Source organism: Odontomachus brunneus, unplaced genomic scaffold, assembly GCF_010583005.1.
Source record: "Odontomachus brunneus isolate Ranch 3 - 2012 unplaced genomic scaffold, Obru_v1 Obru_scaffold_085, whole genome shotgun sequence".
NCBI lineage: Eukaryota > Metazoa > Arthropoda > Insecta > Hymenoptera > Formicidae > Odontomachus > Odontomachus brunneus.
The window spans coordinates 567,127-591,373 of record NW_022639535.1 but is presented as its reverse complement, the minus strand read 5'-3'; the positions used below and the strand labels follow the sequence as shown (position 1 = coordinate 591,373).

Here is a 24,247-nt window from a genome sequence, read left to right as displayed (position 1 = left end):
ATATATATATATATATATATATATATATATATATATATATATATATATATATATATATATATATGTATATAATCGCTTATGATCTCATAGAATATATTTGTAATAATAATTATCGTTGTAATAACTATGTACATCTTTGATATGCAGGAAGCAGACGATTCTGATCCAGAGAATGAAGAAGATGATGGTCTAGAAAACGATGAAAAAGTGGAAGAGAAACCGAAAAAGGACTTTAAGGAACTTAAAAAGGATATAGTGTGGATAGAGGAGGACAAAATTGTCGAGGGACAGAAAACATATTACAAGTCGGTTATGGTTGGGAACGAAAGAATTGAGTTAAACGATTATGTTCTCGTGGAGCCGAGAAATCCAGCAATTCCTCTACATATTGCTAAAGTTATGTATATGTGGGAAAGTAAAGTAAGTGGAGTAAAACAGTTTCACGCGAATTGGTTTCGTAGAGGTACGGATACCATTCTCGGTGAAACTGCGGATCCTTTGGAAGTATTCCTAAGCGACGATTGCGAGGACGTACCGTTTAAATCAGTCAACTCGAAAGCAACCGTAATCCACAAGGAAACGCATGAGAATTGGTCTGAATTAGGTAGGAAAATTACAAACAAACAAATTCGCCTATTAAGTTTCTTAACATTTGTTATTGTTTAATACTTGTTTATTTTAATACTTGTTTTAATTACACATAATTATATATAATTTTATAATAACGCTACAATCGTAGGTAATATGGATATATACGATACTATAAAAGATATAGATGGTAAAACATTCTTTTATAAGATGAGATATACTCCTGAAACCGCTCGATTTGAGGATCCATTGCCAGATCCGGAATGTTTACGGAAAGAGAACAGTCATCGATTCTGCACAGCTTGCGTTCATCTGAGAACGTTAGAACAATACAACAGGCCGAGAGTACGTAAATCATTGTGTTTAAATAAAACAGAGCTTGATTACAAAATACGAGAGATTCGAGAAAATTGTAAAAAATTGTTTCTCGTCTGTCTAGGTCTGTGAACGATTAGAAGAGAAAAGCAGTAGGGAAGTGACCTATGGTATGGTGAAGTACAAAAATAATGAATACAGAGTCGGCAATGCGGTGTTTTTACAGCCAAGCGCTTTCAAATTTAAATATGTGTGGTCATGCCAAGAGATTCCATTGCCAAAGAAGGAAAACGTAGACGAGGATTTATACCCGGAATTTTATAGAAAATCTTCGGATCACTTACGGATCAAGGGCTCAAATTTGCACACGCCCGAACCTTTCCATATAGGCTATATAAATGCGATATACGCCACCACGAATAATGTACTGGTTTCACCCTCGGATATCTATATCAGAGTAAACAGAATGTATAGACCAGAAAATACTCATCGTGATTCAACGTTAATGGAACAAGCAGACCTTAACATGGTCTATTGGAGCGACGAAGGTAGGGGTTGCGATGATTAAGATAGATGATATATACTAGAATAATTTGTTTATAGTTAAATTTTACGTTCGCTCCTACGTCTATTTAAAATAGTAAATATTGAACTGTTGTTTCGTCTCGGTGCAGTGTTCAATGTAAGATTTACCGAAGTCGCTGGAAAATGTTACCTGGCGTATTCTGAAAATCTGGGCGAATCCGTCGAGGATTGGTGCAATCGCGGTCCATATAGGTTTTATTTCACTGAGGCTTATAACGCTAAGGAGAAAACATTCGATGAGCCACCTTACAACATTATTAATTTGGGTAAACCAGGGAAAGGCAAAGGAAAAGGTAAACAGAAAACAAAGACTGTGGAAGAAACAGAAAGTAAACCAATTATTGATAAACCAGTGGAGTATTCCACTGTAACGAGAAAGCTCAGGACATTGGATATTTTTGCTGGTTGCGGAGGTAAATATCGTTTCGTTAATAGCATAGCATCTAGTATACAATGTTATTAAATACTGACTGTTATAATTAATATTATCTGTTCAGGATTATCTGATGGATTGCATGAAGCTGGAGTAGCTGAGACCTTATGGGCAATCGAGAAAGAAGAACCGGCAGCATATGCATATCGTTTGAATTATCCTAACGCTACGGTGTTCTCGACCGACTGCAATACGTTGTTGCGAAAAGTGATGAAGGTAGGTTTTTTCTATATCTAGGACATACATAATATAATAATAATAATAATAATAATAATTCTAGACGCATGATACAATATATGCAAATTATAAGTATATATAATAGCAATATATAAGTAGGTACAATGATGCAGCAGAGCAAGATAACTTGTAGCAAGTAGAGAATACTGCGATGATGGAAAGATTTGATAATGTTTCTATTACTTTTTGTATTTAGTGCAAACGCTTTTCTCCTATTTCAGGGCGATCTTACGGACGGTAGTGGGCAAAGATATCCGCAGAAAGGCGAAGTCGAACTTTTGTGCGGCGGACCACCTTGTCAAGGTTTCAGCGGCATGAATCGTTTCAATCTACGCCAATACTCATTATTCAAGAATTCTCTCGTCGTCTCTTGTCTATCCTTCCTTGATTACTACAGACCGAAATTTTTCGTCATGGAGAACGTGCGAAATTTCGCGAGTTTCAAGAGGAGTATGGTGTTGAAATTGACTTTCTGTTGCCTTGTTCGAATGGGTTATCAGTGTACATTCGGTATTCTTCAAGCCGGCAATTACGGCGTGCCGCAAACGAGAAGAAGGTTCGTATCATTCTTTTCTTTGACGCCTACGAATATCAGATACTTCATTAATCGTAATTTACGAATTTTTCAGATTAATAATCTTAGCTGCCGCACCTGGAGAGACGCTTCCGAATTATCCAGAACCAACAAATGTTTTTACCAGACGATGTTGTCGATTGAGTGTAGTAGTGGACAATAGAAAGGTATTTCTTCACATATTGATCTGATTTGCATTTCTAATCTAATTTATATTACCATATACATGCTCTTTATTACATTGTGTGTGGTTTCAGTATTCTTCAAATTGCACCTGGAAAGAATCCGCGCCATACAGAACGATTAGCGTGAAAGACGCTATGTCCGATTTACCACCTATCAAGAACGGCTGGAGCAATGAGGAAATGCCTTATGGTAGTGAACCATTGTCTCACTTTCAGAGAAAGGTAATGATCTCGAAAAAATCTCATAGCATTTTTCTTAGACCCTTTCCGGGGAAAAAAATCAGCAATCTTGATACGGTATTAACTTTGTTCTTTCCTTTAAGGTGAGAGGTAAACAATATCAGCCCATGTTGAGGGATCACATATGCAAAGAAATGGCTCCGCTCGTAGAGGCACGAATAGCTCATATTCCGACCGCAAGCGGCTCTGATTGGCGCGATTTGCCGAATATTGCTCTGCAATTGAGCGACGGTATTTTCGCTAAAAAACTGTACGTCCCAGTTTTTCCTTTCATTACAAATTATTCATACAAGTTCGAATTGCACTACATCTGAATGAATCTTTTTTTCTTTTTAGAGAATACACATACAACGATAAGAGAGCTGGAAAAAGTTCAACGGGCGCTCTTCGCGGAGTATGTAGTTGCAGCACTAATCGGCCGTGTGATCCCACTGATAAGCAATTTAACACTTTGATACCATGGTGTCTGCCACATACCGGAAATCGGCACAATCACTGGTCAGGATTATACGGTAGGCTGGAATGGGAAGGATTTTTTGGCACAACCATCACTAATCCCGAGCCAATGGGCAAACAGGTATAATGATGCAGCAGAGTAAGAGTAGCTTGTAGCAAGTGGAAAATACTGTGATGATTTAACGCCTTCATTGCTTTTCAGGGCCGCGTTTTACATCCGATGCAAACGCGAGTCGTAAGTGTGAGAGAATGCGCGAGATCACAAGGATTCCGAGACTCTTTTCGCTTCTACGGCACAGTGCTCGACAAGCATCGGCAAGTTGGCAACGCGGTGCCGCCGCCCTTGGGAGCTGCTGTCGGACATGAAATCAGAAAGTGCATCCGCAACGAGACGTTGAAATTAGAATCTATCAATAGTTGTACTGCTAAAGCAGCGAAAGTAAAGGCAGCCGGACTGAAAACGGAGATTACTGTCGAAGCAAACGTTCGTAAAAGTTTGACGAAGAGCGTACCTGAAAGCGAAGCGAGCACCAGTTGTGTTAAACACGAAATCGCGGCCTCTAGTAGCTCTACATAGATGAGAAACTGAAAGAGAAGAAAGTGAAATTGGTCGTTGAGGGGAATTGTGTAATGTGGTTTTCTGTTTGTGTCTATTATTTGTATCTATCAATTATACTACATAATTCCATATAATGATAGTACTCAGTATTAAGCGACTCTGACACTTGATTTTATGTGTATCTGACGCAACGATAATGGCAAAATATCTTGTTAATCGACAGAATCAATGGTCGCAAATTTTACATGTAAAAATGTTGAAATAGATTTATAAATGGTATGTTGTAATTGTAGAAAGAGGAGGAGACAGAGAAAGAGAGATGGTTATATAGGTCATTTTCATTAAATGTGTTTATTATATATCTAATCAAATATATACGAGCCAGTAGTAGCTTCGCATAAAAATGGAAAATACTATTGGAAATTTTTAGGAAGTTCAAAAGTGCCTGAAAGCACATCGTTTTATCGTGTGAACATTTTCTTCTTAGGCTGTGTTCCAATATTCACTACCAGTACTAAAGATCTATAATATATGTAACATAAGCTATAGATTTTCAATACTGACAGTGAATATCGGAGTGCAGGCTGAATGTCAAAAGATGAGCGAATGTATGTGTACACACACTTAGATAAATGTACACTAAGGAACAAGATTATAGCGATATCCTTTTTGCTGCAAGTTTCGGAACGCATTCAATGTCCAATAGGAAAGCGCATCTCTAGAATATTACTAGAAATCTCACTATCCTATTGGATACTGTATGCCTTTTGATATCCGTCGAAGAGAAAGTGTTTAGTATTTTGCTTCTTACTGTACTTAGATGGTGGAGGGAAAAAGGAAGACGGAAAGTAAAACGATAAGCATAGTTGATTGTGTGATATATTGCAGCATATTGAAATAAATACGCTATGAATTTGACATTGTTGTCTGATTCAGAATCGGATTATTTCCAAAATGTCATATCCGATACCATTAAGAACCTGGAGAATCCCAAAAGTAAGGTTGAGTACGGGACTGCTGGTTTTAGAACCAAGTGAGTATAAGTACTTGTCAACTTGACAATACTCGTTGATTTCACTGCATAAAGTGATAATAACGTTATTTGCCTCTGTGAATTAATATACTCTGTTTTTGACCGAGAATGTGCAGAAAAATGAGCTTCCAATTTGTTTCAGCTAGTACAATAATGATACATAAGTTATAAATATTTTTTGATTATTTCAGTGCAGATCTTCTGGATCATGTCATGTATAAGATGGGTCTTTTAGCAGTGTTGAGATCAAAGTTAAAGAAAGGTATATAGAGTATAAGAAAGGAAGATAGAGTGAAATTAAAGTTTCCAATTTTTTTCAATGAAACAACCACACCTCTGATTATTTCTCTCGAATTGTTTCTCTATATGAATATGTTTCTCACAGCTGCCATAGGACTAATGATTACTGCCAGTCACAATCCAGAACCTGATAATGGTATCAAACTTGTGGACCCAGCTGGTGAGATGCTGGAAACTTCTTGGGAAACAATTGCAACAGATTTGGCTAATGCAGAATACAGTAGTTTGAAAGAAAAATTGAAGCATATATGTGCAAATGAAAACATTGATTTATCTGTACCAGCTACAGTAATAATAGGAAGAGACACTCGCAAAACTAGTCTTAAACTGCTAGAACTCGCCAGCAGAGGAGTTGAAGCATTGAACGGTACTGTTATAAATCTAGGATTAGTCACAACTCCACAACTGCATTACACTGTAGTGTGCACTAACACCAATGGTGCATATGGCGAGCCCACATTACAGGGATATTATTTGAAACTCGCAACGATGTTTAAGAACGTGAGAGGTGTTGAAAGAAATAATAAAAACTATACAAATGTGATACGACTAGATGCTGCAAATGGCGTCGGTGCAATAGCTGCGAAAGAATTTCAGAAACACTTAGAAGGTTCATTGGACATCGCTATATTTAACGATGGAAGCGAGCAGTTGAATCACAAAGTATGTGTGTTATGTTTTGAAAGACACTCCGTTTATCGTGTCTAATGTTTGTAACTTGCCATTTCTAATCGTTTGACAATTTATTTGTCTGTTTAGTGTGGTGCGGACTACGTCAAGGTGCAGCAAGTGATGCCCATGAACCTCCCATGCGAGATGAATGTCAGATACGTTAGCGTGGATGGAGATGCTGATAGAGTTGTGTACTTTTACGTGGACAAGAACAACAAGTTCCATTTAATGGACGGAGACCGAATAGCGACGTTAATAGCGGCCTATATTAAGGAACTGCTGGAAAGCAGCGGTTTGCCTTTGCGCTTGGGTTTGGTACAGACTGCGTATTCCAACGGCGCAGTGACCAATTACATCACGCAAACGTTGAGATTACCGGTGAAGTGTGTGTCGACCGGTGTAAAGCACTTGCATAAGGAAGCGAAGAATTTCGACATCGGAGTCTACTTCGAGGCAAATGGACACGGCACCGTGCTCTTCAAGGATAGCGCCAAACGAGTTATACGCGAACACGTCGAGAATGCGAATCTGCCGGAGCCGCAGAGAGTAGCTACAGCAAAGCTGAGGGCCGTGATCGACATGATAAATGAGACAGTTGGCGATGCTTTCAGCGATATGCTGTTGGTTGAAACTATATTGCACGCTAGAGGCTGGGACGTCGCTGACTGGAAAAGAACTTACGACGAATTCCCGAACAAGCAGCTTAAAGTTCAAGTTCTCGACAGGAATGATGTGACTACGATGGATGCAGAGAGATTGTGTCTGACTCCGGTTGGTTTGCAAGAGGAAATTGACAAGATTGTATCTAAATATAAAAAAGGACGATCTTTTATCAGGTATATCTTTTGATACAAGCAGTCTCAAGAGGCATTTTTTATACGCGAGAAACTCATTCGTAACTTCTTTTTCAGGCCGTCTGGGACTGAGGATGTGGTGCGGATTTATGCGGAATGTGAAGACGCTTTGCAAGTTAACAAATTAGCTGTGGAAGTGGCCGGACTAGTGTACGATTACGCGGGTGGTCGTGGAGAGAGAGCTAGCTTAGATAAACTTTGATAAGATTAACTTCGCGATTATGAAGGCGAGCTGCATGTACGAACAGTATCGATTTTATACACGGATGTTGAATAATAGTTCCCTATAAATTTACGTTACTAATGTTAACATATGATGAATAGTTTATCGCTGAGAGGTGTCGGGAATAGAAATGGATTTTAATTATTTTTATGCATTTATTAACGTTTCTTGTGATAGTTCAGTAAGATACGAACAAATGAAGTGTAATCAATAACTACGACTGATTTTTACCATACTATAAAAATTATATATATATATATACATACATACATACATATATATATATATATATATATATATATATATATATATATATATATATAATTTTAATCTATTTTAATAGTTACATTTTTCATTTTAATAAAAGTCATAAAAAATTTAGCAGATTTATATCTTTTATTTCTTTTTTGCCGTACCATGTTTTGTCGTCATTCTTGGCTAGACGTTATAATCCTATCCTCTTCATTTAGTCAGTGCCCACCTCTGAGGACACGTAAACGAGTTCACACTGATAGTGGAACGCTTCTGAGGGGCTTATTAGTTGAGTTCATCTCAATGTCCATCCGTCTTTGTCCTCATCCAGTTTGTAATCTATCAAAAAAATATCTTATAAATTATGTACATTATACCAATCACTCGTGAGCTTACGTAACGCAATAATAACACTAACTTATGGTACTATCGTTCATTTTTGCATAAACGCCAACTAAAGTCAATGTTCGGAGAAATGATCAATGACGTAACTATGTTACTTTTTGAATCGATTTTACGACTTGTAAAAGTGATCTCGAACGTGACGTGAAACGAACACACATTTTGTACTAATATGTAAATGTTTTGTTAAATGAGAAGGTGCACTTTTTAGGAAAGCATAAGTTCCCAGTGAGATGTAATGCATCGACTGAATTGTTGATAGGAGCGCTGTACAGGTCGACAACAATACGAGAAAATTTTCTGCGACGTTTTTCCACCGATATTAAGATTAACGAGCTGTTCTAAAGACGCAACATCTTGAAGCATATAGCGCGTTAGAAAAATTCGACGGTAGGATATCGAAACGAGCGATTCGCAACTCACGACGACGATGTTAGTGAAGAGAAAAAAAGAAAAAAAAAAAGAGGAAAATAATGTGCGTCTTTTCCGATTAATCGCACCGCATATGTTCAGCTTGAATTCTAATTCCATCTCGTAAGACATTGGTAAACGCATTAAGCTTAATGGAGGATATGATGAGAATTTATCACGCGATACGCCACATTTTTTCTATACGAACTCGTATCTATCTTCGCAGAGCAAAGAGACCAGAGATCTCTTGATTTTTGAGTTATCGTGTCGGAAAATATTTGATGTGACTTAACACCGCTTAGAACGGATATACAAATTGGCATCAGTTTTATGAAACGCGCGTAATGGTAAACTTCGTCAAATTTACACGCATGTACATATGTACAAAAGTCACTAGGAATTATCGCGTATCTGCGAGAGTTGACCGAAAAATTAATTGCTTCATTAAATCTCCGATTAGATTAGACGGAAGCAAATGAAGCGGAATATTTGGACAAACGATTCAGACGAATCGTCTCGAGGACTGTGTCAATACTGACGGATGTATCAACGAGCGGAAAGTTACATTAGCTGTGTCTTAATTGGAGCTACTTTGCCACTAATATACATGCAGAGCAGAGACGGAATTAGAATCGATGCATCTCTATTCGCAATGTCGCAACACCCTGAGGTCGACGGAAAAGCGGCCGCTTTCGTTTATACACGCGCGCATACGATTCTATTTCTTTTCTTCAACGGTATCGCGATTCTTTTTTTATTCGACCGGACATTCTCCATTCGCACTAATGAGAACATCGACATATATATAAATATATATAAATGTAAATGTATCATAGGCAGTAGACCCGAAGGCCCGCTTCTGCTTTTCTCAACAGATAAAGTATTAAGAGGTCGCACGCACGTTGAACATACCTTCAGTTTAAATTCAAAGCACGCCAGCTTTGAGCGCAAAACGCAATTTGTGGCGCATTAATCCATATATTCGCAGGTTGGTTTATTCGCCGTTCGCCGCATCGTACGGGGTAGCGCCGCCACGCGATAGCGAGTAATCGTTGTAATCGCAGGTTTCTTCAATAATCGCAGGTCGACCACGCCACACACCAGAGGGTAACGCGCGGCAACGCGCTCGCCGCACGTTCACAAACCGGCGTTTTCAGTACACAGGCCTAACTACGTAAACTGCACCAGCTGGAGATTGGACGTTCTGCATCGCCATCGAACAATTCCGGAGAGTGTGCCGCTCCGTAATTTTCTTATCATTTCTATCATTCTTATTACTTATATATTCACTAATTATTATACACAATTATCTCCTAGAAATTCGAGAACAGATCAGGATCACAATGCATAACGTCGTCGAATTAAGAATTCACATTAAGCGACATGATTGCACGCACGCTGATTAGCAACTAATTGCTTTCTTCCGTTCGCTCTCCTATGGATATGCACAAATTGATATTGGATGGGCGACTCTACGTTCTACGTTCTGATGTCCCTGCGAAAACTCGACCTTTCTTCTACGAAGAAACTGAATTAGCGTCGCATGATGCCAAGATAGAAGAGAATTCTACTTTAATGTTTGCGTAAATAATAAAATCATCACAGACATAATGATGAGAGAGATAAGAAAAAGATATTAATGCAAATGTCTTCAAAGCAAAGTGGCGAACACTTTTTGCTTATGTGTCGTGTTGGAGACAGATACTGATGATATAGAGCAGCATTTTTTTTTAATTTTTTACTTTTGCAGAGTTAATGAATAGTTAGACTCAGTAATAATATTGTACTACACGTGTACTAAGTGACTGGAAGAAGACAAAATAAATTACATCGTGTTATTAGAAGTCTTGCAAAGATTAGGACACTCGCTTGTGCTTTATTTGCTCTAAGTAAAGATACATCGACAACTGCCGTTATATATGTTTCTCTGCTGGTTTATTAATGAACATTTAAAACATTTTCTCTTATGCAGAAAAGTTCTTATATGTAAAAAAAAATAGGATTATACAGCATTATCGTAATAGTCTAAGTCCAAATGGAATTAACGCTAATAGCGTAAAACAAAAGCTTCTATCTTACAGAGCGTGGGCTTTAAAATTTATTTTTAAATTAAAGAGGACACCCACATACCCACCGTTGAAGAAAAATCAGAACGTTAGATTTTTACTTGGTCATTGAAAAGAAATAAAAAAGAAAAAAAAGAGAAGAAAAAAGGAACAAACAAACTCACGAACGTAAATTGCATGGAAGTAATTGTAATAATGCCGAAAAATTATTGCTTCTCTAATACATACACATACGATGGGCTGATACGATGAATTTATACCATTAATTACAATCTATGTATAAATTTTTGTTAAACCCATGGGCATATATCTCTCAACACAGAGTACGAATGAGTACAAATTAACGATTCATTATTTATGTTATTCCCCACTGATACCTCGTATTTTCTTACCATATCTCTTACGAAATACGATTAAACAATATATGTCATACATGTATATGTATATTCTCATTGTTATTAATACGGACTCTATGAATCGGACGCAGAGGGCAGTTCCTAGATGTAATCGAATCCGTAAGCGAATGACAGCACTAAAAAGTCTTTTGTTTTTTTTTCTTTTTGTGTCTGTTTGTTTTTTATGTTGCCTTTCGCATGCGCTAGCGTTCGCTTTTAGTACAAGCTTTTTAGTACCTCGGTGGCATCGCGTCTGCCGGACCTGGGAAGCTAAAAGGTCAGAAAAATGAAAAATCGCAATATTAATTCGTGTGATCGCCTTGCTGTGGGTGCAAGGGGGTAGAGGGAAAGTATAAGATGTAACACTGTCATGCGCGATCGGCGGGACGCGTCTGGATGCGAGAATTTGTGTAATTCCGATGACGGACGGAGTGGTTTTGCCGAATATATATACCGAATATATATTATATGGTGTCGAGAAAGTTTCGAATGTATCTTTTCGTTTCTTTTTTCTCACGCGACGCAACGCAAAATATAACGCCAGACTAGCTGAAAGATACAGCTACCAGACCTGGGTAGCAAGATTTAAAATGGATTTGTATCTCGCGCGTTAATTAAATTTATCTCTTTAATCAGCTATCCGGAACAATTGACTTTCGTTACTCGCCGATATTACGTACTTAATACGTACCATTAATGCGTCAAATTACTTTTAGGAGATACGATGTTGATATATTATACGAGAGATCCAAAGATTGAATCGCTTTTTGCTAGGATATCGAACGATACGAATGTAAATTGTCAAGTCCAGAGACGATCTTCGTTGATTGTCGATGAAGAGAAAGCTCACACCCAGTTCTGGTTAACTGTCACACATGTGTAAAATTGATCGATACGCCACAATCGGTCAGTCGATTCTCGGGCACTGGTCGCAAGTGCGTTTAAAAAATGATTCGATCTTCGTGGCGTGCGGAGGAGTCTCGAATCTTGACGTCGTACTTTTATCGGAAGTTCGATCGTTGTTCGTATGTCGTGGACGCAGTAGCCACAACGCAACGCACTTTCTCATCTCTCTTTCTCTCGAAACGGATTGAATTCCGGAATTATCCGATCTCTCGGGTTGTGTGGAAGAAAAGAGAGTCAATACACGAAGGCAAGTATGCATTCGTAGTTTCGCAAGCTACTGTGCAAGCCACTGGCTTACACAAGCCAATTTAGCACGTATTTTAGGTGCGCAACGGCGTAGGAATTGTCATGGTGATAATGATTAAGATGTACAAGAGTATGTTTGTTAAGGTTCCTGGCTCCTCCTGTCTATCTCTTTTTAACGACATTAGAAGCGAGAAAATGCATGCTAAAAATTTTTGCGAAATACGTTAAAATAAAAATATGTATCCATAAAGTAACACTTGCAATCGATTAAACAAATTTGTAAGATATTCCGTAAACTCTCCTTGTGCTCTAACAATCAATAATTTATTGTAAATTAATCTGAATAGAAATAGGCGAAGAAATAAGTTAAAAAAATGAATTGAATGTCACGTTAATTTACAACAAATTATTGATTGTTAGAGCACAAGGAGAGTTTACGGAATATCTTACAATCAATAATTTATTGTAAATTAATCTGAATAGAAATAGGCGAAGAAATAAGTTAAAAAAATGAATTGAATGTCACGTTAATTTACAACAAATTATTGATTGTTAGAGCACAAGGAGAGTTTACGGAATATCTTACAATCAATAATTTATTGTAAATTAATCTGAATAGAAATAGGCGAAGAAATAAGTTAAAAAAATGAATTGAATGTCACGTTAATTTACAACAAATTATTGATTGTTAAAGCAAAAGGGGAGTGCACAGAATATCTTACAAATTTGTTTAATCGACTGCAAGTATTACTTTATAGATATATATTTTTATTTTAATGTATTTCGCAAGAATTTTTAGCATGCAATTTCTCGCTTCTGACGTCATTAAAAAGAGATAGACAGTACGTGGGGCCAGGAGTCTTAAATGTATATGTGTGTTTGTGTGAAGTAGTGGCTTGTAGAAGAATTCCATTCTCTGGGATACATGTTTTCGCGTACGGACCGCAAAAAATTTTCACGAGATACACCGTGTGAAGTATTACTCACAGAAGTCTCAGTAATTGTCCGGAGATGTCTTCGTACTTACAAGGGGCTTCCGCCTTTTCGAGCGCATCGCCATCGTGTGATTTGTCGATGGGCAAAGGCTGATCGCATAGCGGACGGACGCTGAGATCGAGGAATTTCATTGCGGAGTACGTAAAAGAAGAGAGGTGACGTATCACAGTTATACACTGATATGTGGCAGTAAGTAGTTTCTGAGCTGATGAAACGTTACACATGTTACATCTGTGAGAAATTGGTTTGATCGATTTGCAAGAAAAATCCTGAAATTGTAATTGGACAAATTGTGATACTTCTTGAGTACTCCTTTCAGAATAATTTCATTCGTGTTTACTTCATTTTATAAGAGTTGTCGAATATAAATATCTTAAGCTTTAATTGAAATATCATTACGATTGTTTAAAATAAGTAGTTTGTGGAATATATTGATCGAACATCGAGTCTATAAAATTTTATGCAATTATCAATACATCTGTAAAATGAATTGATTGAATATAGAGTCTGTAAAATATATTTTATGCAATTATTAGTACACCTATAGGAAAATGTAGGAAATAGGGAATGATTAGTACAATTTTCAGCCACGGTGATTTTCAACCTCTGTTCTTTTTTACACTCATAAAATAGAGACGTTGACTCTTTGTTGCACGTATACCGGAGAGTAATCGGACTCGTTTACGCAAAATCGCGCGGTACGCTTCGTGACATATGGCCGAGTGTCGCGCAAAGTGTCACACCTTATACTTTTACAGAAATATTTAACCTGTATCGATCCGCATAGAAACTTGCGTGGAGTGTACACAATAATCGGGATAAGAACGAGAAAGGCGTATAGCGCAAAAAGAGAGAGTAGAGAGACGCCAGATTGATAAGCGTACACGCATAGAGGCTTCCTTCGCTTTCCAACGTCAACATGTGTATGTGTGTGATAAATATGTTACTTTTTTCTCGTAATCGCAGTCTCGTGAGAAGAACATAATGAGATACGTTAAAAAAGTATGACTTACCGTCCACCGCCACGTGGAGGACCATATGCATCTGGTCTGTCATATCCCTCGGCATAACTGCAACATAATTGGATCACATGAGAGGTACGTCAACACGAAAATGAGCATTTTCGTTTAGTCTTTAGAGAGATTTTCAACTCACCCGCCAGCTACCGGTGGATAGCCACCACTAGGGACGGCACTGCCAGGTCTTCTACTAAACATGTCAGCTTGTGGTCCTGGACCAGTACTGTAACTGGGTGCCCCAGTGCTGTAGCTAGGTCCAGTACTCATTGGCCTGTTAAATGGAAGTATATCAGTATCGGTAGAACGATTCCTTTTTTGTAGGCCACAGTAGCTCTCTAACTTATCTCTTCCAGGTTCATTTATCATATATGTGTATATATATGAGTTAAATTATGTATGTATATATATGTATATATATATCCCCGTATACAATTTAACTCTATTAAATTTATACTCTATTAAATTTATTTTTACTTTATCCTGGTCGAGATATTTAGAATCTGCTACGTCGATATGCAAACTTTGCCGCAATATAACGCTCACAATCTTGCAATTATATGCTATTCGTTTTAACGTGCAAAAAAAGTTCTCAGATTAAAATAAAAATGAAGCTTAACGACAGTCTCAGCCAATTTGTAAAGCTCGCGGAACTCTAGGAATTCTCTAAACCAAATTCGATAATTAAACTACACTGGATAAATTAACGCATCCGAATGTCGAGACTTAAACTTAGATTCTTAAAAGTAGATAAGGTTTGATTGCTTGTACTGAAAATTGCAATACGAGTTTATTCGAATGTTTCAACTGAATATAATGAGGATAGGTAATTTTCAGTGTCGACATTCAAACCTTATGTATAGAAATTAATTTTCAATTTAAATAAAGAAAAGTTTTCCTCACGTGCGTGTAATAATGCTGTTGTAATGTAAAAAAATGTAAAACACATGCAGTGTAATGTAGATAATTTGAAAAATTGCTGCCTTCGCGATAACTATTTCAGCGACTTTCGGGTTAGAGATTCAATGAAATTGGATCTCTAAATTGCGCATTCAATTCTTATATCAGTTATATAAATAACCTATGCATGCAAAATCGCTGAATTAATTTCTCCCCACGTAGCAATAAATAATCTACATTTCACTGCACTTATTTCAGTGATTAGTAATATCTTAATTAAGTCTAAAAATTATTAAAAAAAATCGATCTTATGCAAATTTGGAATAATTTAATTTGAAATTTTGTTTAATTTATATCAATACAAAAACTGAAAAGTTTAGATATTCAACAAAATTATTATTATTTCTATACATATGATTTAAAATTTAAGATTGAAAATAAATTTTATAATCAAAAGACAAATAATAACGAATTGTTTTAAGCCAAAGTATATAAGTATGTACAATTATTTGTAATAACAAATGAAAGAATATGTTTCTCATTGTTCAATCGTTGTTTTCACATTGTTTTAAAGCTACCCTGGCTTAAGACAACTCGGAGACTAGGATTTAAAATTCAAGAAACTCCAAATCTTTAGCTATTTTGGAAAATTTCAGAATGACAGCAAAAGAAATAATAGCTACGTTACCAGTGGCTTTCATCATATCCCACATCAGTGTACCCAGTTCCATACCCAGTAGTGGCTACTGCACCACCACCGTTTCTCATCGGCCCAGTCGCACTTCGGTCATAATCATTCCGAGCTGTGTAATCGACTGTGCGACTGGCACCAAAATTATCAGTACGTCCATAATCTACCGGGCCGGGTGCACCCCGATTGAAATCTCCGGCCATGCCACCACCAACTACTGCAAACAATGTAAACCAGTGGATAAAATATTCAGAGTTAAAACCGCTATTGCGCGTTCATCTCACTTGGAAAGTTTGTGTCCCTGATCTCTTATGCGTCTAATGAAAATCATATCGCCGAGGATCAAGAAAACGAACAACAAGTATTTCCATCAATAAAAATTATTTTCACCGCACAATTTTGTTTTTAACTCCATTTATAAGACAGATACAATATATTTAAGATTACATATTAGTCTACATTTATAATATTTCCATACAATGTAAAAAATTAAAAATAGACAGTTTATATTATTTCGCTTGCGTGCAGGTCCTTATACTTATTCTATGCAGTTTTAAAATATAAACGACGTGGTATCTCGGTTGGACTCGCATACTTTCCGAGTTGCACGAACGCACTCACCATCGCAATTACCATAGTCTGTTCTAGCGCCAAAGTCTGCGCGACCATAGTCAGCTGTACGTCCGTAATCCGCTGCACCAGTCGGCCCATAACCTCCCACGGCGCCGGTCGCTGGTCCATATCCGCCTCCCATCCCGGGTGCCGTCGAGGTGTAACCCATGGCTGCGCCACCCACGTTCTGGCCATATGCCCCACGGTCGGCGTAGCCAGTGCTGAAGTCCGCTCCACGGCCGCTAAAGTCGCCGGCTCCTCGGTTGTAATCAGTGTACCCCGTTGCGACGCCACCTGCAGCAGATCCATCGTAACCAACGAGTTGGATCGGAAGAACTGCAAAGCATGTCGAAGATATCGAATTGATTTTTGAGTACACATTCCAAGTTATGTCATTTCATTCCAACATACTATTTTCTCAATGTACATGTTCTGTAGTTTTCTGTAGCAAAATGATTCGTTCACAACGTCTGTCACATAAAAGTCACGAATCAATTGAACGAAAACCACTGATTTCCCTTTTTTCTTGTATTTTTTTAATGCAACACTTATATAGATATTGTGGGAGAGGAAAACGATAACGAAAGAAACAAGAAGAATAAATAAAGGAAATTGCAAAAAAGACAATACGATACATACAGAGTACACTTAACAATACGATACATACAGAGAAACTTGAGAAAACAAATGAGAAAATAGTCTTGTCGGAATATACAATATAAATGTAGAAAGTATGACGGGTACCTCTTCTATCATTGTATGGTCCAGGACGAGCGTCTCTACCACCGTCTCGTCCCCCCCTACCACCTCTCATTGGTCCACCTCTTCTGTCTCCGTCACGGCGTCCTCCTCCGCCTCCGCGCGACTTGCCGGTAGACTGTTCCACGTTGATCGTCGCACCTTTGAAGTTGGAGTTGTGAAGCGCTTTGATCGCCGCCGCTGCATCCTCCTCCCGTGCCATGTGGACGAAACCGTACCGATTCATGACGTCGCATTCCGTCACTTCGCCAAAACGCAAGAACAATTGTCGCAACTCATCGTTGCGACAATTTTCTGGCAACCGACCCACGAATATCTTCGTCTTTCTCTGCAACATATATAAAATTCCATTATTGATATCATATTAATTCATCAAGAAGAAGCTTGGAGACATTCTCAAACTTGACCTTACGATTAAAACTTGTATCTCAGAAATCGATCATACATTTATCATAAAAAGTATGGTGTCTGTTCGAGACTTATTATTGCTCAGATATCACTAAAGCATCTTACAAGATGTATGAAACTTTAATATAAAATATGCTGAGCTATGTATATTATCAGGGTTGGGTTAAGCTTTTTCTAAACTAAGTTTAAAGTTAATATTCCTTAAATTAACTTGGTTTGTTAAAAGTTATATAAACAAAAATTAACTCTATTAAAAGTTAACATTAACTTATCAAAGTTAAAAGTTAATTATGCAAAACTATATATATATATTTACATAATTTTTTAGTGGAAAATTAAATTTATGAGTTATTAATAGAAAAGTATAATTCTTTATATTAAAAAGTCTATTTTGGATTCAGAATTTTGACAAGAATATTGACATTCAGAAAAATAAAACAATTCTTATTTTCTTATTCTACACTGTTAGCAGTTTACAATAATTTATTGATGGATTATTCTATTATAAAAAATGAACAATAGATTTTAAAATACATAACTAGTTTAAGTTAAAAATTGACATAGTTAATTTAGAATTAATCAAATTATTGACTTTCCAATACTTTAACTTTATTTTTAACTGACTAACTAGTTATTACCCAACTTTGTATATTACTGGCATTATTCTAGTGAAGTAATTAATATATTGCATAACAAAATGTATACAAAATACTGCAAGATTTTGTACACATACATAAATTAATAATAATAAATATTAATATGATCTTACCGGCTGGTTGGTCGAAACCATCTGCTGAAACATACATTATGTATTAATAGTCAATATTACACAGATACTGAATAATTTTTGTCTTAATTGATATAATTATCTTTTACCAAATAATTCTTTCATATCATATGTGCAATCACACAGATTTTGCAAATTATAAAAAAATTATTTAGTAGAGATATTCCTAACAATATACTTATATACGCTTGAGTCATAATTAATTAGAAAAAAAATACGATTTACAGAATATTCATTCATTTTATCTCAAGAATTAATGATTTTCTTTCAATCATTTGGTAGCAAATAAGGCAAATGTGGCACGTCGTGACGCGCGTAGGAACACAAAGGAATCCGCCTGAAAGACGCGACCAGTTTCTCCCTCTCCTCTCCATGACCCATGATATTCGACGACGATCGCCATGTCAATCTTTGGCGCGCTTGAACTACACAGATCGTCGTGACGAAAATTACATTCCTTATATACGGTTGCGATATCTTAGAGACATCAAAGCCAGGAGGGAAAAAAAGTATAAAAATCTCAGAATACCAAGCGCGCAAAGAATGCGAGATGTAAATGGGTAATGGAGAGAAAAGGGACGATGGATACGAAATGGCGTCTTGAAATCGAGTCCTACTCAAGTACTTTAACGTCAAATGCGCATCGAGCAAATTGCTAAAAAAATAATACTGCCAACAGACGACGCCCATCGCGGAAAGATCACCGATCCCGATCGCCCAAGTTGCCGGGAAACCGATTGTACAATTTATTGATCCCCTCCCTCCCGATACGGTCTCCAGCGAGATCCGATGCGAGAAACGATGCGTTGCAATCGTGGCGATTTATTCCGTAGTAAATAGCGGAATAGGCAGAAAGAAAGATTGGAAAAGGCACGAGGAAGAAAAATGAGAAAGATTTATAGAAATGGTACATTACCGTCCCAGCCGCCGACGTCTCCGAGGTAGCGTGGTAACCGACGGACGTGTCCATCGATAATGCAGAAAAAAGATAGAAAGGAACTGAAATTGACAAACGAATCAATGTGCAGAGACTCTTATCGTATGTGCGAGCTTTGTCGTGATCTTATTTCTCGCCAAATTACGATAACGACGCTCAGTGACTTACGTTAAAAAAAATGGCTCGTGTGCACGAGTCAAGACGCTGCTGCTCTTTCTCGTTCGCCAAACGGAAACTGCTACCAACTATCAACCTTTCCGCCAGCCTCACTTCCGTTCACGACGACCACGTGATCGAAAATCAACGCAAAATTTCCTAGTCACCATTGCTGCGGATTCGTTTGTTTGTAAGCGCACCCGATTGGTGTATGCCGTTCTATATCTTATCCGGGTATAAAAGTATACGCCAATCGGATTATACAATCGTATAGGATCGATTTGAACGCCAAACGGAAGCACCGTGGCGCCATATTGACGTATGCGAACGCGTCCTCCCGATCGTGTACGCCAGTGTTCGGATCGTTGCGTCAGAAGGCGCAATGTTCAGTTATTTTTGGATGTTTCGTGCTCCCGACGAACGTATTCTCCGTAGCGTGGTGTAAACTGCTGCCGGAAAATGGCCGAATCCGAGCAGAAGAGTAAGGACGGTTGTAATACGGCGCCGAAGGAGACGACGATGGTCAAACAGGAAAAGCGTGAAAACACATTGACGAATGGCGGGAAGGGTTCGGGTGATGATGCGGACAGCCTCGAGGAAATGCCTCTCGATATAGGCGAACATTATCTCGTTCGCAGATCTGACGACTCCTGGCGTACGTAAATCGCGTATACAGTTATGTTTGTACTTTCTCTTTCCCTCCTGACATTTCCCCGACGCGATTGCGGGTAATTGCTGGTGGTCCGCATGCTTTTTATCCTTTCTACTTGGTGCTTTGATGTTATCGATTTGTTGATAAAATTTGATGAAAAACTGTCAAAAGCTCCATGCACATTAGTCTCTTATATATGCTGTACTTGCTATGATATAAAAGTTTTAATTAGACTAAATATTTATACCTTTTTTGTGTGTATACAAAGTGATTTTAACAGTTTGTATAAAGAACTACCTGTATAAATACTAAATTATTGAGAATATATTATTGTATGTACATGATCAATGTTGTCCTAAAGTATCTTGTTGCTTTTTTAGATCCTGCTGAAATTATTCAGCCACGTTACAATGAAATTGAGAACCATTATGAGTACTATGTTCATTATGAAGGACATAACAGAAGATTGGATGAATGGGTACCTCGTGATAGAATTATGTCTAGCAGATTTGACATGAGTGAGATTGAGCGGCACGATAGAAATACAGGGTCTGACTTGTTAGCCGATTCTTCTGACCGTAAAATTACTAGGAATCAAAAAAGACGTCATGATGAGATTAATCATGTACAAAAGGTAGATATTATCTACATTAAGAAGTTTCACTGTGATAGGTAATTTTATTAATTTTTTCCTATTTTTATTCTATCTTTTTTTTAGACTTATGCAGAAATGGATCCTACCACAGCTGCACTTGAAAAGGAACATGAAGCTATAACAAAAGTCAAGTATATAGACAGAATACAGATTGGTAAGTAATATTAGACCTTTCATCCTTGTATTTTCATCGATGCAAAAAAGGATCTTATGATTTGCAAAAGTTTGCTTCTAGGCAAGTACGAAATTGATACTTGGTATTTCAGCCCATACCCAGAAGAATATGGTAAACAACCCAAACTCTGGATATGTGAATATTGCTTGAAATACATGCGTCTTGAGAAAACATATAGATATCACATGGTATGTTGAATGAAATATATATAATAATACATTCTAACATAAACAGTAATATTTCTTATGTTTTTGTGTGAAGTTATGTTAAATAAAATATCTTTTTAATCATTTTGTTTTTCAGAGTGAGTGCACTCATAGGCAACCGGTTGGAAAGGAAATTTACCGAAAAGGAACGCTGAGCATCTGGGAGGTGGATGGCAGGGAGCATAAAATTTATTGTCAAAATTTATGCTTACTAGCAAAATTGTTTCTGGATCATAAGACTCTTTATTTCGATGTAGAACCATTTCTCTTTTATATCTTATGTGAGGTAGATAAACACGGAGCACATTTAGTTGGATATTTTTCGAAGGTATCGATTTCTAGTGCTGTAAATTTGCTTGTAATCTTGTTCCCCCATTTATTTACAAAGTCTCCCCTATTTTCAGGAGAAAGAATCACCGGATGGCAATAACGTCGCGTGTATCTTGACTCTACCACCTTTCCAAAGACAAGGCTATGGCAAATTGCTGATAGCTTTTAGTTATGAACTAAGCAGAATAGAACAAACGGTCGGTAGTCCGGAGAAACCTTTGAGTGATTTGGGAAAACTCTCTTACCGCAGCTATTGGAGTTGGATTCTGTTGGAAATTCTTCGAGATTTCCGGGGGACTCTTAGCATCAAGGATCTCAGGTACAATATATCAGAATCAGTCCCTTAACAAAAAAAAATGATGAATCTTTTGTATGAACTATTATATATATTAATAATTCAATTTGATCTACAGCCAAATGACCAGCATCTCCCAAACCGACATCATATCAACATTACAAAGTATGAACATGGTGAAATATTGGAAAGGACAGCATGTGATCTGCGTAACACCCAAGTTAGTGGAGGAACACATAAAGAGCAGTCAGTACAAGAGGCCGCGTCTTACGGTCGATAGTAACGCGTTAAGATGGGGAGCACCACCTCGAAAGAATGTGAAACCTGGCAAGAAGTAGCGTTACAAGCGAGTTGACGCGTTGGTTTTTCTCTATTCGGTGATATGAATCACCTGACGATATCGTTGACACTCACGAATAATTAATCGTGATGATTCACAAAGGTGACGTTTTACGAATTTACTAGCCACTCGGCAATAGATTCACAAACACGATTAATATCCAACTTTTCACCTCGTGTGCATTTCGCAAAGTAATCAATCGATAGACAGCACGTGATATGCTTGCCACGAAAATGTTTATCTTGACGAGATAAAAAGAAGGTATAATTTTTAAAGTCTGATGTGTTAGAACTTGTCGTCTCGAAAGGAACATCAATTATAGTTTTGTGGTCGCGGAGAAATATATATCTCTTTCTCTCTTCGCTAATAAAGCGAACTTTATTTGTCTTACTTCGAAAAATGTATCTTACTTCGTCCTGAATTGTAAGTGCATTTCGACAAGCAGACGGAAACCGCCACAGTATTAGACCATTCTAATAATTCTCGTATGTAAATTTGGTTAATAAAGATGTATTTCACAAGAGACTGCAGTTTATAGCTTAGCGGTGGAAGATTTATGAGCGTCCATAGCTAAACGAAGGGCGTACATGGCGGTGCCAGGTGCTGTGCAGACTCCGTAACCACCGTGTCCGTAATTGTGCACTACCTGCAAAGAGAAACAGCGCGTCATAGATGCTCTGATCGATTCGGTATCTTCTTCATCGTTCAAATACTAACAATGACTTTGTTAGAGCGACCGCGAATGTGATCAACTTCCACTCTGACGTTGCCTTCCCGGTGCGGCCGAAAACCGATCTCTTGTCGTACAAGTTCGGCGTTTTTCAACGACGGCACCAGCGTTTTACATCTTTCGCGAATCGCCTCGGACTCGTATGGACACAGCTTTGTATTTTCGGAATCGAAGCTCCGCGATCCACCCAGAGTGACTATGCCGTGGAAACCTGGTATGACATAGGTGTCGAGCTCACCGTAGAAAAACGTCTTGATCCACGGTGCTTTCACCTACACACAGTACACATATAGTTTCCTGCTTAGACATATACGAGCGAGAGATAATACAGTACCTTGATCACTTGACCGCGCAGAGAAACCATGCGTTTGTCATTGCACAATTCACGTGCACCAAGTCCGGTGCAATTCATTATCAAGTCATATTCGCCAGCCAGTTCGTCGAGAGAACGCAGCTTCCTTCGTCGCAACGTGGCACCGCCTGCTTGCAATCTGGCGAGTCGAATAATTCAAGGTATGATGACTTTTGTAACAATTTGCAATTGTGTCACGTACGACTTACTGTCGCTTAGCCCATGGAAGGTACAAACTACACTGCGTAAGAAGAGTTGAAAAATACGACCCGTATTTCCAGTCGCCACCAACGAGCTTCAGTTCCTCCTCTGTTGCTCTTCTATAGATTGGCACCAGATCCTCGATCCAGTGACTCTAATCGATTCAATTATTATGTTATTGGATTGTGTCTGACGTGTTGTTATTTAGAAAGTTTTCCTTAATAATAACTATTCAAAATATACCTTAACAGTATTTGGAGATGAATTAGCAAACATGTAGCCGGAAATGTCAGTTACGCCTGCGTGAGAAGCTTCCTCTGACTTGCGAATATTATCATAATATTCGTATGAATCTCTTATCCATTGTCTCGAAAGATATAATTGATTATAAACATATTTATTGCACTACTATGTCGATTGTGTATGAAACCTTTTTCCATAATCATTTGTAACAATAAAAAAAGAAATTTTTTACAGTACAACAATTCACAAATACTGATTGTTTACCTTGTTATTTGCTCAGTAGGACCAAAATACGAAGCGCCGACTCTAAAAATTCCCGCGGCTACGTGACTGACGATATCATCGAAATCCGAAGCTAAAACTGTCACTTCGGCATTACGTAATTCTCGTTGTAACAATAAAGACGTCGTCAACCCGACGACTCCACTGCCTACGATAGCTACTTTCATTTCTAGACTTCGATGTTTTAATGAAGTGAAGCACGCAGTTATTGAGCAAATTGAACCGTTGTTCAACGTTATACGTCGATTAGGTCGAACTAACGCTTAACAATTGCTAATTCTTGCGAGTGATAATGGCTGCTGATGAGAGACACTGAGTTTGCATTGATGGCAGCGAATCACTCGTAATATGTGTTTCGATAAAAAAAATCGACATGTCGGTGTTATCGCGCGTATTTTTGCCACGTGCTCTCGATAAAGTGCAATGTTACTGCACTTTCGAGAGAGGCTCCGTGAAGATGTTTTACATTATTTTAGAAAATATTTTGAAATTGCTCAGAAATGGGAGAAACCTTAGTTACCGCTACTACAAAATTGATTCGCAATTTGCTATCATTTTAGAGCTAAATATTTTACAGATAACGAGAAACTTG

The 24,247-nt window shown here is 37.7% G+C and overlaps 5 protein-coding genes across 13 annotated transcripts in view; 3 read left to right on the top strand and 2 right to left on the bottom strand.

The window, feature by feature from the left end:
* LOC116847917 (DNA (cytosine-5)-methyltransferase PliMCI-like) overlaps positions 1-4,583 on the top strand; it is an 8,063-nt gene extending 3,480 nt beyond the window's left edge. The window contains exons 6-16 of the mRNA XM_032823439.1: positions 148-604; positions 740-933; positions 1,028-1,451; positions 1,578-1,901; positions 1,986-2,137; positions 2,380-2,714; positions 2,788-2,899; positions 2,990-3,139; positions 3,241-3,407; positions 3,494-3,734; positions 3,816-4,583. Of these exons, the coding sequence (XP_032679330.1) occupies positions 148-604; positions 740-933; positions 1,028-1,451; positions 1,578-1,901; positions 1,986-2,137; positions 2,380-2,714; positions 2,788-2,899; positions 2,990-3,139; positions 3,241-3,407; positions 3,494-3,734; positions 3,816-4,190 (2,931 nt within the window). The 3' untranslated portion in view covers positions 4,191-4,583. The remainder of the gene's footprint in view (positions 1-147; positions 605-739; positions 934-1,027; positions 1,452-1,577; positions 1,902-1,985; positions 2,138-2,379; positions 2,715-2,787; positions 2,900-2,989; positions 3,140-3,240; positions 3,408-3,493; positions 3,735-3,815) is intronic.
* A 497-nt stretch (positions 4,584-5,080) lies between these two features.
* Positions 5,081-7,400, top strand: LOC116847922 (phosphoacetylglucosamine mutase). The gene is made up of 5 exons (XM_032823499.1): positions 5,081-5,205; positions 5,397-5,467; positions 5,591-6,168; positions 6,265-7,013; positions 7,089-7,400. Exons 1-5 carry the CDS (start codon positions 5,081-5,083, stop codon positions 7,231-7,233), a joined length of 1,668 nt encoding a protein of 555 aa, XP_032679390.1. The 3' UTR covers positions 7,234-7,400.
* A 236-nt stretch (positions 7,401-7,636) lies between these two features.
* On the bottom strand, positions 7,637-19,349 carry LOC116847928 (RNA-binding protein 4.1-like). 9 transcript variants are annotated; one of them, XM_032823516.1, is made up of 9 exons: positions 19,207-19,348; positions 19,018-19,100; positions 18,084-18,104; positions 16,892-17,234; positions 16,157-16,483; positions 15,533-15,752; positions 14,084-14,218; positions 13,942-13,998; positions 7,637-7,845 (listed from the first exon to the last, which is right to left on the bottom strand). In XM_032823516.1, the coding sequence occupies exons 2-9, from the start codon at positions 19,069-19,071 to the stop codon at positions 7,830-7,832; spliced, it is 1,173 nt and encodes a 390-aa protein (XP_032679407.1). In that variant the 5' UTR covers positions 19,072-19,100; positions 19,207-19,348; the 3' UTR covers positions 7,637-7,829. The 9 variants fall into 9 exon arrangements, with proteins under 9 accessions (XP_032679407.1, XP_032679412.1, XP_032679403.1 ...); XM_032823521.1 differs by lacking the exon at positions 7,637-7,845 and adding an exon at positions 10,155-11,050 and having other exon boundaries at positions 14,084-14,318; positions 15,531-15,752; positions 16,169-16,483; positions 19,207-19,349; XM_032823512.1 differs by lacking the exon at positions 7,637-7,845 and adding an exon at positions 10,155-11,050.
* Positions 19,350-19,527: 178 nt separating this feature from the next.
* Positions 19,528-22,370, top strand: LOC116847924 (histone acetyltransferase KAT8). Its single transcript, XM_032823501.1, has 7 exons — positions 19,528-19,849; positions 20,227-20,480; positions 20,565-20,655; positions 20,737-20,864; positions 20,980-21,210; positions 21,287-21,531; positions 21,626-22,370. Exons 1-7 carry the CDS (start codon positions 19,654-19,656, stop codon positions 21,843-21,845), a joined length of 1,365 nt encoding a protein of 454 aa, XP_032679392.1. The 5' UTR covers positions 19,528-19,653; the 3' UTR covers positions 21,846-22,370.
* On the bottom strand, positions 22,207-24,095 carry LOC116847930 (D-aspartate oxidase). The gene is made up of 6 exons (XM_032823523.1): positions 23,638-24,095; positions 23,374-23,497; positions 23,139-23,284; positions 22,912-23,068; positions 22,565-22,849; positions 22,207-22,493 (listed from the first exon to the last, which is right to left on the bottom strand). Exons 1-6 carry the CDS (start codon positions 23,820-23,822, stop codon positions 22,380-22,382), a joined length of 1,011 nt encoding a protein of 336 aa, XP_032679414.1. The 5' UTR covers positions 23,823-24,095; the 3' UTR covers positions 22,207-22,379.
* Positions 24,096-24,247: the final 152 nt, after the last annotated feature.

Excerpts from the sequence above, each read along its gene's own strand:
- LOC116847928 (XM_032823521.1), bottom strand. The coding sequence starts at position 19,071 with ATGGACACGTCCGTCGGTTACCACGCTACCTCGGAGACGTCGGCGGCT. Across the intron at positions 17,235-18,083 it reads TGGTTTCGACCAACCAGCCG|AGAAAGACGAAGATATTCGT; the intron begins GTAAGATCATAT and ends TATATGTTGCAG. Across the intron at positions 14,319-15,530 it reads ATATGATGAAAGCCACTGGT|CATATATGATAAATGAACCT; the intron begins AACGTAGCTATT and ends CATATATATACA.
- LOC116847924 (XM_032823501.1), top strand. The coding sequence starts at position 19,654 with ATGGCCGAATCCGAGCAGAAGAGTAAGGACGGTTGTAATACGGCGCCG. Across the intron at positions 20,865-20,979 it reads AAACATATAGATATCACATG|AGTGAGTGCACTCATAGGCA; the intron begins GTATGTTGAATG and ends TTTGTTTTTCAG. Across the intron at positions 21,211-21,286 it reads TAGTTGGATATTTTTCGAAG|GAGAAAGAATCACCGGATGG; the intron begins GTATCGATTTCT and ends CCCTATTTTCAG.
- LOC116847922 (XM_032823499.1), top strand. The coding sequence starts at position 5,081 with ATGAATTTGACATTGTTGTCTGATTCAGAATCGGATTATTTCCAAAAT. Across the intron at positions 5,206-5,396 it reads ACTGCTGGTTTTAGAACCAA|TGCAGATCTTCTGGATCATG; the intron begins GTGAGTATAAGT and ends TGATTATTTCAG. Across the intron at positions 5,468-5,590 it reads GAGATCAAAGTTAAAGAAAG|CTGCCATAGGACTAATGATT; the intron begins GTATATAGAGTA and ends TGTTTCTCACAG.
- LOC116847930 (XM_032823523.1), bottom strand. The coding sequence starts at position 23,822 with ATGAAAGTAGCTATCGTAGGCAGTGGAGTCGTCGGGTTGACGACGTCT. Across the intron at positions 23,498-23,637 it reads CCTACTGAGCAAATAACAAG|ACAATGGATAAGAGATTCAT; the intron begins GTAAACAATCAG and ends ATATCTTTCGAG. Across the intron at positions 23,285-23,373 it reads CATCTCCAAATACTGTTAAG|AGTCACTGGATCGAGGATCT; the intron begins GTATATTTTGAA and ends TGAATCGATTAG.